The sequence below is a fragment of the Dermacentor variabilis genome, chromosome 3 (genome assembly GCF_050947875.1).
Source record: "Dermacentor variabilis isolate Ectoservices chromosome 3, ASM5094787v1, whole genome shotgun sequence".
Lineage (NCBI taxonomy): Eukaryota > Metazoa > Arthropoda > Arachnida > Ixodida > Ixodidae > Dermacentor > Dermacentor variabilis.
In genome coordinates, this window is record NC_134570.1 from 116,936,853 (window position 1) to 116,955,832 (window position 18,980).

At 48.3% G+C, this 18,980-nt stretch overlaps 1 protein-coding gene across 2 annotated transcripts in view; it reads left to right on the plus strand.

Annotated features, from left to right (window-relative positions):
• LOC142576218 (uncharacterized) overlaps positions 1–18,584 on the plus strand; it is a 78,535-nt gene extending 59,951 nt beyond the window's left edge. The window contains exons 2-3 of one of the 2 annotated variants that reach the window (XM_075686237.1): positions 14,147–14,451; positions 17,630–18,584. In XM_075686237.1, the coding sequence (XP_075542352.1) occupies positions 14,147–14,451; positions 17,630–17,864 (540 nt within the window). In that variant the 3' untranslated portion in view covers positions 17,865–18,584. The remainder of the gene's footprint in view (positions 1–14,146; positions 14,452–17,629) is intronic. The other variant, XM_075686238.1, reaches the window with a different exon arrangement.
• The last annotated feature ends 396 nt before the right edge of the window (positions 18,585–18,980 follow it).

The following is an 18,980-nucleotide window of genomic DNA, read 5'->3' on the forward strand; positions in this document are numbered from 1 at the left end:
TATTTTGCGGCAGTTATACACCCCTCACTAATCTTTTGAAGAAAGGCGTGCAATTCTCGTGGGGTATTTCAGAAGCCACCGCCTTCTCTCGTCTCATCACTTTTCTCACCTCACCACTTATTCTCGTTTACTTCTATCCTGATGCCCTGCAGAATTACGTACAGATGCGGTCAGGTACAGGTACGGTCATGGCGTAGGTGCCGTCTTAGCCCAACGTCAGCGTGGCCAGGATAGCGTCATTGGTTATGCGAGCCGCCTCCTAGCACAATCGGAGCTAGGATTCTGGCTGTAGACGCGGTTATGACTGTTTTGGCCTCTATGTAGATACCTTACGCAAGTACGTATTATATTGGCAATAAATACCATGAACGACAATAAAGTGCTGGCGTGGCTCAGTGGTACAGTAACTGACTCCCACGCAGTGGGCCGGGCTTCGGTCCCGGTGGGAAGTGAGCTTTCTTCTTTCTCATTCCCGGCGATAGCTGCTACGGACACCCGACACCGGCTGCGGATGTGGCCGTGGCGGACACCGTCACCAACTAAAACGGCCATTGGAATGTGTCCATAGGAGCTTGCGCTGTAAAATGCAGGCGTTATAGATGCTCCGAGCTTCGGGATAAATATGTGTGGACGCGCCGTTTTCAATGGTCTCCTTTGCCGAATGTCAGTGCATTTGTGTGCGTTCCCATTAACCGGTTAGCGCATTTGGTAGGTCGGGACTCGTAGGGTAGCGCCTCAAACACGGTTGTGGCAACACGTGCACTTAAAGGGTGCAATAAAGAGAAGCAGTAAATCACTTTAGGCCAATAAAGTAACTTTTGTTTTCAGATTTCCATGCTCGGTAATTTGGTCCTAATGGGTTGATTTTCAAAAAAGAAAAAGAAATGAAAGTTCGAGTTTTTAAAATTTTGCGCCTAATTCCTAGAGTCGGCAGTTTGGTGGGACGCCTCGGATTCAAAAGAACTTCTTTGACATTGGAGCCTCTGTGGGTTCTGTAAAGGTCATTGACACTTCGTAAGTTCAGTCTCTGCTTTTTTTAGCATGAAATGTCGTCCATCTGTAGCCTTGAAAATTTAACTAGGCCGGAGCAGATGCCGGCAAAATCCATGACATCACGGTAAGTCGGTGCCAAATTTTAAAAGCGGCGTCGCCACCCTTCTTTTAGGACAGAGTGGCGTTCATTGGTAATAAATAAGGGTAATTTACTGGCAAAAGCTAATTTTCTTTTTTGTTTTTCCCCGTAGGAACGGTTACTGCTATAAAAGTGAACATTTTCCAATTACAACAGTAACTAAAAAAAAAAAAATTAGCCGTATGCTTATGTCAGGCTCGAAGGAATGAAATATGCAGGAAGCAACCGTAACTGCGGTGCCTGGTTTCGTGTTACGGTATCTTTAACATGACGCCTTACGTTAATTTTAACTAATCAATGCAAGTTTGACGCTCATAGGTACATATATAAAAAGAAAACACCTAAGCCCGTGCGACTCTTGTCGTCATTTGCGCAAGCGAACGTAATTTACCAACAAGAATGCCACTGTTTTTATCTTAGTTGAAAAGTGCGTTTAAATGGTACTCATCGTATACATTATGGCGAGCCATCGCACATGACGTCACGCTCTCTCAATCTTATTATGTCACAAAACTATTGCATGAAGCAGTTCATCGCCTTCTGTAACTGTTAATGGATATAATTTTACTTGCCTTTTGGTTTGCCGACATATAGACAAGTTATAATATGCGCATCGCAATTATGCGCCAGTGTTTAGGTATGTTTGTATGTGCGGTGTGCGTATTCTTGAAGATGTGCATCCATGAGAATGAAACAATTTTTTATCATTGTAATTTCTCTTTGAAGTTCTCGTATACTGTTTTTGGTCACGTGAACGCCCGCCTATTTATGCTTCGAAGCGTCAGTTTTCTGGCCACGAAGTATACAGGCAAGTTTGGTTTATCAGCCAGTTCTGCTTTGAGGATGAAAGAAATATTTTTGATTTCCATTATAAACACCTCAGTTTTGAATACTTGTCAAAACTGGCCAAGATCTAAGTGAAGTCACCTAGAAGTATCTTTCTTAACAATTTACGAGGGCGGTTGAAGCGGTTGAAGAGGTTGAAGCTTCATATGTCGGCGGCTATACTCATCAGCACAAAGCAAACAAGCACCCCCCCCCCCCCCTCCCTTCCCTAAAGAAATGAAAGAGCGGAGGAAAGCACCGAGAAACACTAAAAACATCCTAAGAGCACAAATACGAACGAAAATTCTGAATGGCGTAGAAGGAGGGAAGAAAAGAGACTACGAGAGATTACACAGATGTTGACTGTTCCTGAAACAAGCACTGGAAAAGTACTGAAAGCACCGCGAGAAAGCACCTTGGCGTGCATAAATTTGCCGAAGGCTGGACACGCGAAAGTACACATAGCTACACCTATGTCCTATAGGCATAACTACACCTCGCTTGTTTTACCTTCTTCCCGTGCTCGACATGGTCGCAGTTTACATGACGCTGTTCCGCACTATAGTGATTCAGTGTTTAAGGCACCCACGTGCTCTCTGATGCACAGTTGCAAAACAACAACAGAAAAAAACTCACTGATCGATGAGACTGGTTCCATTAAGTAGGCGAAGTGCTGAACGTGTCTCATCCTCTCAGAGTGTATAGCATTCACGGTGGATCCGCCTTCCCAGGAGACTCTCGGCGAATGATATTGGCGTTATAAATGAAAAATAGGTTTCCTTGTCTTAGTTCGCTACCGTGCTCTTGTACAACACTCCGTTGATATTTTTAGTGACGTACATCTGAACGTTCTCCCTTCCTCAGATCATCTCGCCGGAACATTTACAGCTTACGTAGCCCACTGTCGCAGTAAATAAACAAGCTCATATAGAGAGAGTTAGCTCGTGGGAACAAGTGCATGCTATCCCCACGTGTTCTCAGCAGCTGTCATCCTAATTTGTTTTCAGCCATAAAGCAGTATACGCGAAGGAAGGCACACGCTCCCTTGAGGCTTACGTTCCGCACATAAAATATGTTTCATTATAACAGCGTTCGGGTAGACACACGCGTGCCGACTTTAAATGCACGCGTGGCCATACGCGAATCCTAAGAACGCACCAGAAACGTTTTCACGGGCCTGGTGATCGGTGCTTGGTGAAGACGGACTTGGTAGATGTGAGGTGTTATTTGTGCCATCTTATTTACAAGGGAGAGTACAACTTTTGAGAGCAAAGTAAGCCACACGATGTCGAATGAGGTGCAGTCAGATGTGTTTTCTATGAGAGCACATGAGAGCGCACTTAGTTTCCCGGCATCCGGACAAGCCTAAAGTGGTATACGGAGGGCTGTCTTCAGGAAGATGTGAGTGGATTAGTGAGTCCGCGTGCGTCAGTTAAGCATCCTGCCTGCGGCGAAAGCTCGCAGGCTCGGTAGCGGTCATTACGTGATACGCACTGCGTCGCGTTAGTGGACGCACTATGCGATTATATGAGCAGCACAGCGCACGTAGCAAGCGCCGGGGAAACTGCGACAGTATGGCGTAAATGTCCTGCTACATATCTTCATTAAAGAAGCGTATCACAGATAAAGGTGTTACATTGGTTCATTCTATGCGCCAGGACGCTGTTTCGCCGCAGTTATTTCAGCTGGCGAAGCCTCTTACATTTTGTTGTGTGAATAGCACATAGAGCTTTTATAAAAATAATCGAAAATGAATAAAACGACTCGGCGGCGCAATAAGCAAGCCACTGTCAACATGAAGCTATAAATGAGCGAGGTAGTAATCTGCTACGCGTAACTTCAGGAACGGGAAATGAGGTTGTCATTACACTGAAGAAGGTAGCTGAGTTGAACTTAGTTCATTTGAGACATTGCCAAAAAATGTTCTCTTCTCTGGGTTGCCCCAGCTGCTCCGTCTCATAGTACGCAATGAAAAAGAACACGCACCATATAATATATTGCTTGAAGTGGAGAATGCTAGCTCGCGAATTGCGCAGAAAGCGTGGTGTTTGGCGTTCCCTTTCACTCTTTTTGTGACCATTCAAACGAAGCGCAGGCATACTGCATCTGTTAACAAACTTGTTGCGCAACAGATATGTCGGGGCAGTAGAACAAGCCAGCCGTATCTGTTCCGTAGTGTTCTACACAAGGATCATAGCAGATATTTTTCTTGGCCACACACACATTTTTTTTTCGTGGCCACATGCACGCACACACACACGGAGCTTCGTTCTTCATCTACTGAAGGGAAGGTGGTGAAGCCTTCTTACGTGTGAGTGAGTAAACACATACTTCCGGCCCACGATCCCCGATCAAACATTTGCTGTCCCTGTAATCAAGCATTCATAGTGACAGTAGTTCTGAGAAGGAGCCCAGCAGGCCACAATACAAGACACTCGGCTGCTTTTAGAGGGAAAGCTCTATTACGCCATGTCTCTCAAGGTCATCTATCGCGTCGCAATGACCTTGAGCCGCCGGCGCGCAAGTGTGCCAGGTGTGACATCATGCCACGTGATCCGCGGAGGAGACGTGTCGCAGCTACACTTGCTCGGAGCCTCGTCGCTGCGATGCCGCGTGACTAGATGAGGGCTAAGGGTTAAATATAATCAGACGTAGCGTGAACGCGCGCACACGTTACGCCACATTGGCGAGACCAATAGATAATGTTGACCGATGGTTCGACGCACTGCGCAGCCAACGCAACCGGATGCGGCCAACGCGCTCCGACGCGTCTGGCGTCGAGCGACGCTCGCCCCCACGCCAATAAGTTCGGGCTATAAATGACAACTCAAGCAAAGGCAGAGTTGTCTGCTGAAACACCGGAGCAAAGCGAGGCCAGATTAGCACGTTATAGAGAAGTTACCAAGCGCGGAAGTGGGCCAAGATAGAAGCTACTGCAACCGCCGCCGTCGTTCAGCAACGCGAACAACAAGAAAGAGAAGGCGACGAAGCCATGGATACAAGCAGTGGCACCCACATTGTATGTAGTACGTCTGACGAACTACACCCTTCAGCTGGCAGCAAGCTCGACTGCGACGGCCAGGTTTCATTGCGACTTCACGGACAAGCTGTTCGGCAGCGTGTGTAAAGGGTGTCAAGGACTGTGGCCTAACTTTAATGAAACACTGTGTGCATAGTCTTCGCACAACCATGTCAAACAGACCTTTCGCTCATGATAGCTAGGTTTACCAGAGTGAAACCTCAGCCGATTTTTATTAATTAATTTATACTGTCAACCCTACGTTGATGGCTCCAAGAGGGAGGGCACAAAAGAAAAAAAAAAGAATACACACACACATATACCAACTAAACAAGTGTATCAATAGATAGTGCAATCCTTTGAACACTTATCCAAGGATTGCCCAAACTGTCAAACATCGCTTGAATCAACAACAAAGCTTGGTAACGCTTTCCACAGTTTAATGACGGTTGGAAAAAATGAATGGCGAGGTACACCACTTCGAGTAAAGTATGACTCTAAAACATAATTCTGATTCACACGAACGCTTCGATTCCCTAACAGTGTTGCACGCACATCTTTATCAATTTTCATACTCTATGAATATCTGGGCGCAAACAAAGTAACTTAAGTAGGCTCAGGTTCTAGAAATATATAGTAGTCGCTCTGGAACTCTGTCCAAATCAATGGTTACCAGCCTCCTAGTTTCATTCTGCCCAGAACGTGAGAGCAATCGATCGAAACCACACAAATAAGTGTTGCTCTGGTCTTTCGCGCAGCTGACAGATTTCTCGCGTCGTCCTTGGTTATGTGTCGCTATCACAACAAAGAAGTAGTGGATGCAAGGATCAAAGTTATTTGCTTTTCATAATGCGCTACCCAAACGAGGCCTTTGTTAGAATAACAATTCCGAGGGCAGGTTTGAGTGGCAAGAAAAGTATACGTTCTTTTTTTCATCGTAGAACCAGCCACACGTTAATAAATACACTCTATGACACGCACACATGTTCGTGTGAAGAAACACACTAATGCTCAGACGCTAAGGGAGCGTTACGAGCATAAGAAAAACAGTAAATTGACGCTGTGGAGAACCGCTGGTGCATTGCTGCCTGAGTCACCGCCTTCCGATACCATAACTATAACTAACGTTGTCAGTAAACAAAAAAAGAAACACTCGAGCGACGCGCCATCTCGTGGACGTGGGAGTTTGGACGTCACGCCTGCGCCTGTGTCATCATGAACCCATTGTTTCAGAGGCCGGAAGCTTCGCAGTGGCGGTTACACACTAGGTTGTGTCTGCGTATCAGCATGTGCTCTTGCTGCTTCCGTTGTTTTTATTATCACACGTCGGGTCTTCCTCGAACATGGATTGGTTCCTTTTCCGGGTCACCGTTGAGCATAGGCGCACATCACTGGCGAGGACGAGCATCAAAGTGTCTTTTGCCCGTGGGAAAGTCGCCAGGCTTGGGCGCCTGTCGTTTGGAACAACGCAGGCACTGAAAGAGAGCAGACGATCTGTTGCAAGCGCCGGCTGGCGCACTTTTTTGCTTCTCCAGCGCTCGTGTCGGAGCTGCAATGTGAGATCAAAGGCGTTTTGCAAAAGTAAACAAGAACTAGCCGCCCGAAAACCTATTCGCACCATTTACCGCGTCTACAAAGTTTTGTACGCTCCAACTTTGGTACTTCTCTGACTTTAAGAAGATGCTGTCGACCGCAGTGAGAGCCTGCTGCTTTCCTAGTGAATTTCTTCAGAGTTGGGGCAATACCTGAAACATGCGGGCAGTTTTCCTTGCTCTCATCAGAGCTGCTTGCGGAAGCCACTGTAGTGTTTGCGCACCTTTCCAAGGCAGACTAGGCTGAAGGTGCAGCACCTAGCTACTGGAGGAGACGGTGACGACATGCAGCAATAAGACGTACTCGCAATTCACATATCACTGGAACCCGAGAAGAAACTGTTGCACTTATCTCTGAACGTTGCTCTTCTCGCTGTTTGACTTTACCGATCTGCAGCAACTCGGGGAACTCAGACGGATCTTAGAGTATTTTAAAACGAAGCTGTATGCGCCTACTTTCCTGGAATGGGCGATCCTGCCTGGATGCTGGGTGCTTATATATATATATATATATATATATATATATATATATATACAAACCAGAAGAACGGAGGTTAACAGAGGGGCCCGATTTTTATTCATCGTATCATAAGGAACCAACAAACAAAGGCACCAAGGACAACACAGTGGAGATTACTTTTACTTAATAATCAATTTATTCAATTGGTAGGGCATCGCGCGCGTCATTGAAAGACGTGAGATCGTTCCCCACCTGCGGCAAGTTGTTTGTTGATCCACCTTTATTTCGATTAATTTATCATTTCTTTAATTGGATTATTAAGTACAAGTAATTTCCCGATTTAGTCCTTTGCGTGTGATGACATATGTATATATATATATATATATATATATATATATATATATATATATATATATATATATATATATATATATATATATATATATATATATATATATATATATTGTAACGCACAGTTGAGTGACGGTACTTTAATCAATCTACCTTGGGCGAACTTGTGCCCGACAAAGAGCTAAACGAGAGCCTCGCTAGAACGTCCACAGTCTTTTCGCAAGAGACCCGCACCTCTTCTTCTTCCCTCGTGTCCCGCGCTGATGGCACGTTGCTCCGATTGCGCGTGCCTTGCGGGCCCGTGTTGCCCGCTTCACTGCCGCTATCTTTCGCAGGTAGCAGTAAGCAGCTGGACGGACGCAGGAGGCGGCTGGCGCGTAATTTGAAATGATCTTGCGTCATTGTCCCCCTTCCAAGAGTGCATCGTCCCGATGCGCATACAGAAGGCGGTGGTTTCCAGACTTTCAGGAATTCGCAATGTGTGTAGGCGGAAGCAACTCTTGCCTGTCGTAGTACGGTTTCATTCGGACGACATGGACGATTTCTGTTCGATGCCGCCGTCGTGATGAGGTTGCTTGACCTTCTGGAGCAACTTCGTAGTTCAATGGACTGATTCGGCGCATTATCCTATACGGGCCAAAATCACGACGAAGAAGCTTCTCTGACAGGCCGCGCATCCGTACGGGAGTCCACACCCATACTTTGTCTCCAGGTGCATACTGGACGTCTCTTCGTCGCAAGTTGTATCGGTCCGCGTCAGTTTGTTGCTGCTGCTGAATGCGGTGTCGCGCCAGCTGCCGTGCTTCTTCAGCTCTTTGTGTGAAGTCGCTGACGTCATTGTCATTTTCGAAGGTCTCATCTACTGGTAGCATTGCATCTAGGGTTGTGGTGACGGTCCGGCCAAAAACGAGTTGGAAAGGTGTCATTTGAGTCGTCTCTTGCACAGCGGTATTGTACGCAAACGTGGCGTACGGTAGTATCCTGTCCCATGTTCGGTGCTCCATGTCCACGTATATTGATAACATATCAGTCAGTGTTCTGTTCAGTCGTTCAGTCAGTCCATTTGTCTGCGGATGATATGGGGTGGTTTTTCGGTGACTCGTGTGCGTCAATTTCATGATGGACTGTGTCAAATGGGCAGTAAAAATGGTTCCTCGGTCCGTGATGAGAACTTTAGGAGCGCCATGCCGTAGTACTATGTTAGTGACGAAAAAATCAGCGACTTCACTGGCCGTTCCCTTGACAAGAGACCCTGTCTCGGCATATCGAGTTAGGTAGTCAGTTGCAACTACGATCCAACGCTTTCCCGATGACGATGTGGGAAAGGGGCCAAGTAAGTCCATTCCCACTTGTGCGAATGGAGTTTCCGGTGGCTGTATCGGTTGTAGGAAGCCTGCTGGCTTGAATGGTGGTATTTTACGTCTTTGGCAGTCCCGGCAGGTTCTTACGTAGTGTTGCACAGAGTTCAATAACTTTGGCCAGTAATACTTCATGCGGATGCGTGCGAATGTTCTGCTCACTCCTAAATGTCCTGCTGATGGGTCGTCGTGGCATGCTTCCAATATCTCGAGTCGTAACTTTGAAGGTACGACGAGCAGAAAAGTCTCTGCACTATGTTCAAAATTTCTTTTGTACAGGACATTGTTTCTCAGGACGAACGACGACAAGCTGCGGACAAAAGGTCGTGGAATGTCAACAGGGTGTCCTTCTAGGTAATCAACGAGCAGGCGTAAATCCGCGTCGGATCGCTGATGCTGAGCCATTTGCGATGTTGTCACAGCTCCTAGGAACGGGCAATCGTGTTCATTTTCCCTAAGCATAGATTCCGTGTATTCAATCGGTGCACGTGACAAGCAATCAGCATCACTGTGCTTGTGACCGGACTTGTATACGACCGTTATATCGTATTCCTGCAGCCGTAGACTCCATCTAGATAGCCGTCCAGATGGGTCTTTGAGATTCGCCAGCCAGCACAATGAATGATGGTCGCTGACAGCTCGGAAGGGTCGGCCATATAAGTATGGTCTAAACTTGCTGATGGCCCATATCACCGCGAGGCATTCTTTTTCTGTGGCTGAGTAGTTCACTTCAGCCTTCGAAAGTGTTCGACTAGCATACGCAATGACTCGTTCCTCTCCGTTTTGCCACTGAATGAGAACGGCACCGAGTCCTAAATTGCTTGCGTCTGTGTGAATATCAGTTTCGGCTTCCTCGTCGAAATGAGCAAGAACTGGGTGGTTCTGAAGGCGCTTTCGGAGCTCATTGAAAGCGTTCTCCTGCTCATTCAACCAGACGAAAGGCGCGTCTTCCTTTGTTAGCCGCGTTAGTGGTTCGGCGATCCTTGAAAAATTTTTGACGAAGCGTCTGTAGTAGGCGCAAAGTCCTAAGAATCGCCTAACAGCCTTTTTGTCGGTTGGTTTTGGAAATTTCTCCACGGCCGCAGTCTTCTCAGGGTCCGGGCGAATGCCTTCTGAACTGACGACATGGCCGAGGAAAAGAAGCTCGCGAAAGCCGAAATGACATTTCTGCGGTTTTATCGTCAGACCTGCTGATCTAATAGCTTTCATCACAGCCCGCAGTCGTTCCACATGCTGCTCGAAGGTGGTAGAAAAAATTACGACATCATCAAGATAAACGAGACAGGTTTGCCATTTCAGACCGGTGAGCACAGTGTCCATCATCCGCTGAAACGTGGCAGGTGCGGAACAAAGGCCGAATGGAAGCACTTTGAACTCATATAGTCCGTCTGGCGTCACAAATGCCGTCTTTTCACGATCTCGTTCGTCCACTTCTATCTGCCATTAGCCGCTTTTGAGGTCCAGGGAGGAAAAGAATTTGGCATCTCGTAGTCTATCTAGAGTGTCATCGATTCTTGGAAGTGGGTACACATCCCGCTTTGTGACGGCGTTCAGCTTACGATAATCAATGCAGAAGCGCAAGGTCTGGTCCTTTTTCTTTACAAGTACCACAGGCGACGCCCACGGACTTGCCGACGGCTGAATTACATCATCTTTCAGCATTTCCTTAACTTGACTTCCTATAGCTTCTCTCTCTTTTGGTGACACTCGGTAGGGATGCTGGCAAATAGGCCTCACTGATTCGTCGACAATTATCCGATGTTTGGCAATAGATGTCCGCCGGACTTTGGATGACATTGAAAAACATTCGGCGAACTCTCTTACGAGGGCTTCTATTTGCTCCTTCTGTCTGGGCGATAGACCTGGTTCGATGTCGATGGCTGCAAGGACAGAATCCGCATCTTGGAATTTTGATGTTGAAATCTCTGGGATGCTCAGGTCTGTAACTTGGACGAAGTTATTAAGGCTGGCAATAACGGTTCCTTTCGCGACATGTTGCACCTCATTTCCAAAATTAGTGAGGAAAACGTTGGCACATCCACCACGCAGCTGAACAAGCCCTCTTGCCACGCAGATCCCTTTTTCGAGTAGGAGACTGGTGTTGCTGTCTGCAATTCCTTCGCAGTCACTGAACGCGTCGCTTCTTACTGCGACGGCTACGCTGGATCTAGGAGGAAGCATCACGTCGTCATCGGCAATATAAAGGGCGTCGAATTTTTCTTCAGTGTTGAATGCTGCGATAGCGTGCTTTGTTGAAAAGGAAACACATGATTCCCGCAAGTTGATTACAGCGCCATTATCCTGCAAGAAGTCCATGCCAATAATCAAGTCTCTTGAGCACTCGGGAAGGACGATAAAGCTAGCGACGTACGTGAAGCCTCGTATTCCTATTCTACCCGTGCATTTTCCAGCGGGGTCGATGAGGTGTCCTCCTGCGGTGCGAACTTGTGGCCCTTTCCATGGTGTCAGCACTTTCTTCAATTTCCTGGCAAGCTCACTACTTATTACCGAGTAATCTGCACCTGTATCCACTAACGCGTTCACTTCGTAACCGTCAACAAACACACGTAAATCGGAACCAACGTCGCTCTTGTGGCACTGGTTTCTGAGTCCCTCGTCGTCGCTCGGAGTCATCGATGGAGGTTCTTGTCTTTTCGCGTCGGCAGCGACCTTACCTCCTGAGGTCGCTGACTCTAGTTTTCCCGAAGCGGGCTCTGTGAACGGCGTCTTGGGGAGCTTGAAGACGGGCGGGGGCTCGGTGACCGATGCCTAAACGGCGCTGCTGATCGAGGTTGGTGTTGCTGGTAGGCGTATGGGGAGCTCTGACGAGTGGACAGGTATTCTTCAATTTCCGAAGGACGCTTACCATTTCGGGGGCAAGGTGCGTTCACCGGAAAACCACGAAGCCCTGCCTGGCGATAGTGACACATTATGTACAGGTGGCCAGCCTCCCCACAGTGGTAGCAGAGGGGTATTCGGTCAGGAGTGCGCCATACATCAGCCTTCCTGAATCTTCTCTCGGGTGGCGGCAGTGTAGTTCGAGGCATCGAGCTATTCATAGAGGAAGTGGCGGCGACGTCAGCACGTGCGGGAGTTTGCCGCAGCACATCGGCATATGAGACGCTCGGTTGGCGCACTCGTAGCGCTTGGGGCTGCGCACTGAGCTGTGGTTCTCGGACGACCTGCCTGACCTCTTCACGAACCAGGTCTGCCAGGGAAGAGGGCGTTGGAGCGTTCTGGTCAAGCCGTAGCCGCTGGAGCTCTTCTCGCACTACAGATCGCACGAGCTCTCGTATGATGTCCACGCTATTTCCAAAGACGGCTGGAACTGTGTCTACAGAGGTGATGTTCATCTCCCGGTTGTACATCCTTGATCGCTGTTGCAACGTGCTTTCCATTGTTGTTGCCTCTGCACGAAACTCAGCGACGGTGCGCGGCGGGCTCCGAACCAACCCTGCAAACAGTTCCTGTTTTACGCCGCGCATTAGGTGACGTAGTTTCTTGTCCTCGCTCATGTTCGGATCGGCTCGGCGGAATAGGCGGGACATGTCTTCTACATACATGGCCACACTTTCGTTATTACGCTGGTTTCTTGCTTGCAGGGCAGCTTCGGCCCTCTCCCTGCGGTCGGTACTCGGGTAAGTTGCCAGCAACTCCCGTCGGAAAGCATCCCACGACACAAACGTCGCTTCGTGGTTTTCAAACCACGTTCGAGCGCTGTCCTCTAATGCGAAGTAAACATTTCGTATCTTGCGCTCTCCGTTCCATCCATTGAACTCAGCGACGCGCTCAAAGCGTTCCAGCCAGTCCTCTGCGTCTTCAAATGTGTCGCCGTGGAAAGGCTCTGGCGTCATTGGCGAGTTGACCACGATGTGAGTTGGCGTGGTTTGAGTCGTCATCTCGGTAGCGTTTCCGCTAGCAGATGCTGACGCTCCGATGGAAACCGGCAAAGGGGAAAACTCGGGGGGCTCACCACGTAGGCGACGACTGCTGCGTTGGTGAACAGGAGTCAACTCGATGGGTCCAAGTCGCCGTGAGTCCGGGCTCCTTTCTCTGGCTTGAGAAGGGCTTGAAATCATACCCCGCACCTCCACCAAATTTGTAACGCACAGTTGAGTGACAGTACTTCAATCAATCTACCTTGGGCGAACTTGTGCCCGACAAAGAGCTAAACGAGAGCCTCGCTAGAACGTCCACAGTCTTTTCGCAAGAGACCCGCACCTCTTCTTCTTCCCTCGTGTCCCGCGCTGATGGCACGTTGCTCCGATTGCGCGTGCCTTGCGGGCCCGTGTTGCCCGCTTCACTGCCGCTATCTTTCGCAGGTAGCAGTAAGCAGCTGGACGGACGCAGGAGGCGGCTGGCGCGTAATTTGAAATCATCTTGCGTCAATATATATATATATATATATATATATATATATATATATATATATATATATATATATATATATATATATATATATAACAAAGGTGACTACTTCCTACTATATTGTCGGCTCAGAGGCATCTCTGAAGCACGCCGATCTTTTATAATATAGTGAATTATACTTAAAGGACTGTGCGTTTCTTTGATTCAGCCATTTGACATGAGCCATTGAGGGTGGGTCCGTTCTTTACCACTTCTCCAGATTGATATGACTCGCTGTGACAACATCTACAGAGTCGGTAAATGTAGTTTTTTTTTCTGTGCCTGCTTTTTTGTTTCTGTGCGTACCACGGTCGTCAACATTCTTGCTTGAACAAGCATCATACATCGGTCTCGCCCTGGCGCCATCGCTGAGCACACGTCTGACACTCTGCATTCTCCCAAATTGAAATTATTTATTTCGGCATAGCTTGTGAGTGATGCAGTGCTAGACATAAGAATTGCAGGAGGAGAGCGTTTTTACTTTGTGGCGGATAAACAAAAAAATATTTCATGAGGTTACTGATGGCATAGAATAAAAGTGAATAAAATGGTGCGCATTACTGTTACTTCAAAACGCTTAGTTCAGTCAGCCTTGACTGAACTTTCGGTTTAAATAAATTCCAAATATGCGTTGGATCTGCAAATTTCTCGCTCTTAAGGGCCGTTTGTCATTGCCTGGCCATCTTCGGTAATAATATGCGCTGCTTCACTATTAGCTGGCATCTTTTCTTACGAACAGTTCTAGCAGAACAATCATTCCGTGAATACGTGCCCTGTGTCGTAAACGTTTGCTCATCACATCGTTGACCAAATACTCCGGCAACGATTTAACGCAGCTGTTCATTCGTGAGGGCACGTTGCATTGGCTGCTGGCCTTTAACTATTAATATGTCCAACATTACAATCGGCTGGAATCAGCTCTCACAAGAAAATTTAGCGTAAGAACTTTTTTTGGGGCCCTAATATTGGGCTTCCGCTGACCGGCTTGTTCTCTTTTTGCAGGAGGCGCGGGGCGACGAATCCGGCGGTGGTCTCTCCCCTTCTGTGGCTTCGAAGGGCACCGGCAGACTGGACAAGCTGAGCGGGCTTGAGTACCCGCGCGGTCCGGGCGGCCACCGTCACGTGGACAGGCTTAGCGGAGGGGAACTGCTGCGATCGCTGGTGCTGCCGTACGTTCTGCGCGGACTCTCCTCCTCGTCTCCCGACTATGTGTCCCGTCGAAGCATGGACAAGGCTGGCAGCGGCGAGCACATCCGCACGGCGGGGGCTTTTCTGCCCGGCTCTTTGCCGGCCAAAAGGCAAGCACCGTGCGTAGACGCTGCTCTCTTGACTGCACTTTTCTATTTGTGGACTTCCTTGGCGCACTTTTACGAAATGCAGGCGGTTCGAGTCTTACGAGAAGCGCACAGCGCGCAGTGGAGTTCTTTAGTTCCGCTTCTGTTAGCTGTTGTGACGACATGTTCGCAGATAGCATGAATGCGCCACTTAAGCGTTCGTACGGGCGTTCTCGTCCGAGGAATGCGACTGTTCCCATCACACCCGTCACACGTGTCGAGCTTCCACGTCGTACCGGTTGCGTCCACACTCCACGAATAGTCAGGAGCCGCGCGAACGCCTCGCGGAAGGCCTTCAAAATGCCGCTGCGCCACTGGAAGGTAAGCAAAATAAAAGGTGGGGTCATTACGCAATAGTCCCGTGTTTGTGCGGTTCCGACATGGCAAAAAGATCAAAATGAACGCTACAGGGCCTCTGTCAAAGAGAGAGCAACTGAAAACCTCGCCACCATGATCTTATAACATTTCAACTGCCTCTACATTGGCAGCCGCAAAAACTTCTTTCTTTGATTCTTGCGGTAGAACGCTGTGTTTGCATGCATTACAATTTTTAATGAATAAAATATTTTCCGACAGATTAAGGTGACGAGCCGTTCCAATCAAAGAAGCGAAGAACATGGGCCTCTATTCACAAGAAAGCTTTTATTTAGTATAGTTTGTACGAACACTCATGGCCGAAAACATCTGTGAATCCGGTCCCTGAATTTCCTTGGTAGAAGAACACTCTGGGGATTGAGAGAAATTTCTTTTTGTCCAGGGGTTCTTTAGATTTTATAAAGCTAAATGCTTACCATGCGTGTATCTAGATCTAAGTACACCAGCGTTTGTGGGTGACATCTCCACCCAACTCCAATAAGTGAAACCTTCAATATGATAACTGCACATGTTTCAAAACGAGTATGCAGGAAGCCCACATAGTGTTTGTGTAATGATGGCATCTTCTTCAATGGCCTTGTTTATTAGTTGTTATTTATTTTTGCCAAAAAAAAAGGGAACTGTGTGTTGGAGTTCTGAGATCTGCAATACATAATCATGCATATTCGTTCTTCACACTTTTGGCATCAGGGCAAGCATTCACGAAACGTTTCTTAATGTCGCACGTAGTTGCCTATCGCGGCGGTCATTGCCTGCGTATATCTCGATCAAGAGGGGCCGGCGTCCGAAGGCGCTCTTAGGTACCAGAAGTTTAGTAAATAAGGTCAAGCCTTATGCATGCGATTTTTGAGGTAGGCACATTGTCTCAAAAAGTTATCACTGGAACTATTAGAAGTTTTGGTCTGAAGCTTTGTCAGTGACTAAACGATATAACGAGGTGGTTGCTTTCTGAATGCATTGCCGCAAGCACCTCGCAACGTTGACTGTCATTAGGCGCTTGCTTCTATCATTCGTGGTCCATAATATTCCCGGCATCTCCCCCCCACTCCTTTCAACCTCCGAAGCCCGCTTTTCTCTTACTCAGATACAAAATCTCCTACATTTCTCAGGTTGTGGCCAAATGCGGTTATTGAGTGTGTCAATTTAATTTATGTCGTGATAAAACATATTTTTTGTAGGTCGAATAGATTGAAATTTATTTCTAAGCTCATTCTAAGTTATTCACAACATGAAATGTACAGGACTGACATAGAACTGATGTCGCCGTGCAAGTTGCTATGCCAACCCAGTCTCTTGCTTTGAGCCATATTCACAGGCGAAGTCCTCAGCACGTATACACTTTATTATTGTCAGAAGTTGTTTTCCACCTAAACCAAAGTGGCAAAATTACACTGACCTTACTAGAATCGTAAATAGAATTGGCAACCTACCTTGATCACAAAGTGCAATAATGTCAATGCAGTGTACCTCTTCACAGTGATTAAATTTTATTTGGTGCCTTGCGCACTGATGCAGCGTCACAACACTTACGCGCTTACGCGTGATTTGCAACGAAGCGTAAATACTCATGGCTATAATTGCTGTCTTTCCTCCAAAGTAAAACTTCCCAAGAGCGTTGTCACTAAGATTGTGCAGGGTTGCTATGTCTATGGGCAATTCTAGGTAAATTTTTTTATACATTTGTGCAGACGGCTGTTCATCGCCATTACCACATTGTCGTGCAGCTGCCGCGGCTGCGCATCGAAGCAAATCTGCTCATGTGCAACGACGCCTAAACGCGTGGTTTCGTGTCATTAGCTACTTTAGCTCGACAAGCCTTTCTGCGGTGAAGCGAATTATTTCAGTATCATGTCGCCATTGTGGGAAGCCGTCCTTGAGTTTGTCTGCCGCATGTGAAAAGCCTGTGGTTTCACCACCACAAGCCGTGTAGTCTGCATTACCAACTCCAGTAAACGATTGCATTGGCGTGCTGAAAGATATGGCGTGCTCATACACAAAGCCACCCTGTAGGCGCCACTGGGCCTGCGCGGATTGGAGAGTTTTAGCTGAGCGCGTTAACGGACCAGCGGGCCCAGAGGGTGAGTGGAGACGCCACCATCGCGCCGCACGAAAGGAAGAGATTTAGCTCAGCAATCAGTCGCTCGGTCGAGCGGCTTTACTGCGCCACATGTCGAACAAGGTTGGAGTCCTAATGAAAAGACCAGTGCGCTCGCTTCGGGTTCTCAATCGCGGTCATCCACTTCAAATCGTCGCCTAGCGGTCTCGTTGCTGAAACCTCTCGCAGGATACAGAGGTCCTCTGCAGTGGTGAAACACTTCCGAGACTTTTTCGCATGCAGGCGAGCCCGCGCCGCGTCTGAACACGACGCCGACGACATGGCGCTCTTCGTGCACATGGTCGCCGTGTTTGTTTCGCAGCAAGAACGCTGCTCCGCTGCGCGAACTACACTGGGGAAAGGATACCAGCGAGCGAGCGGCCCGCTGGCGTAAACACGCTGTTTACCCCAGCTGACCGCGCATGCGCAGTGGCATCTCCGCTCGCCCGCTGGCCCATGAACCCGCTTAGCTATAACTTTCCGTTCCGCTGCCGGTATGAGAGCTGTGCACAAGCGCACCGTTGTTCCGGCTACGCGGTTGTGTGCAAATTGCTAGCCTATATATATGCCGGTATGAGCGAAGCGGACCGTAAACGCTGAACGAAAACTCTCTATAGTGTGGGCGATTGTGTGCTAATTGATGCGCAACGCTCATTTTCTCGATGAACTGATCTTTCGCAGGTTCGACTCGCTAAGTGGTCTGACGTTCGGCGGTGACCAGGCTGGCGTGCACAAGCGCGGTTACGGCCACGGCGAGTTCGACGAGATCGACAACGCGGGATGGCCGGGCTTCTACAAGCGCAACTTCGACGAGATCGACAGGAGCGACTTTGGGGGCTTCTACAAGCGCAACTTCGACGAGATCGACAGGACCGGTTTTGAGGGCTTCTACAAACGCTCGGCTACTCGGGAATAATTGGCGTCGCACCCATCCCGCTCTATACCGACCCTGCCTTTCTGGTACAACTGCCGCGCGACACCCTCCTTGAAGCCGGTGCTTGCCTGCTCCTTCGTATTACGTAAAGTTAAGATATTCGAGAAATTCCAACCTTTCCATTACAAATTACAACCCGAGTCTGGTCAAAGGCTGCGTACAAGTCGGAAATCAGTGATTCATTGCAATGGTACCTTCGAGTTATCAGTGGCTCTTCGTTTACCGATTATGTCGTCTTGATTGCCCCTTTCCGTTGCCCACAAGCTCTCAATGTGGATAACTTAGCACTGGTGACCTAGGCGAAAAAACTGATGACAGCCGCTCATCTGCCTGATGTCCGATGGGCTCGCCTCAGTAACCAATGTGGAAAAAGTGAATGAATGAAAGTGTGCCCCGGTGGCTGGGGCACACCGACAGCTTTTCGTCGTGTAGACTCGGCGTGTATGCCTGCAAGTGTCTCCTATTGGTCAGGAAGGATAAATGTGTTGAGCGTGAACTAACGGGTACAGTGAAATGAGCAGAGACACTTATACTTGCCGGGGGAGATGGCGGCGTGCGAGGGAATAAATTCGAGTGCTACCTTCAAGGGATAATAGGCATTAGCTTTTGTCCCCAGGGAAGAATCATGCATGAAATGGATCGAATTGTTTATTCGACGTCCTCTCCTTTGTCATTATGTAAATAAAGCTTGTTCAGATTTGATCACTTTGTTTTGTCAGTGATGGGTGGCTGTGGGGCAAATTGAGCTAGAAGGTTTGCTAGAAAAAAAAATATTCTGCAGGAACCATCGGCGATGGTTGTCAATGAAAACGAACACACGTGGACGAACAAGCGTTTTCCTTATCGAGAGTTCCACAAAGCTGGCGCGCGACAGTCCTGCCCCTCCCTTTGCTTCCCACCCCTTCCCGCACCTTCGACTTGGTGTTATATGCTGACTTGCCGAATAGGCGGCGCCTTACGGAGCCGCCCGCACCGGTTTCATTCGAAACCTCGATTGAAAGGGAGGCCACTCGAGTCACCCTTACCCGCCGTGGTTGCTCAGTGGCTATGGTGTTAGGCTGTTGAACACGAGGTCGCGGGATCGAATACCGGTCACGG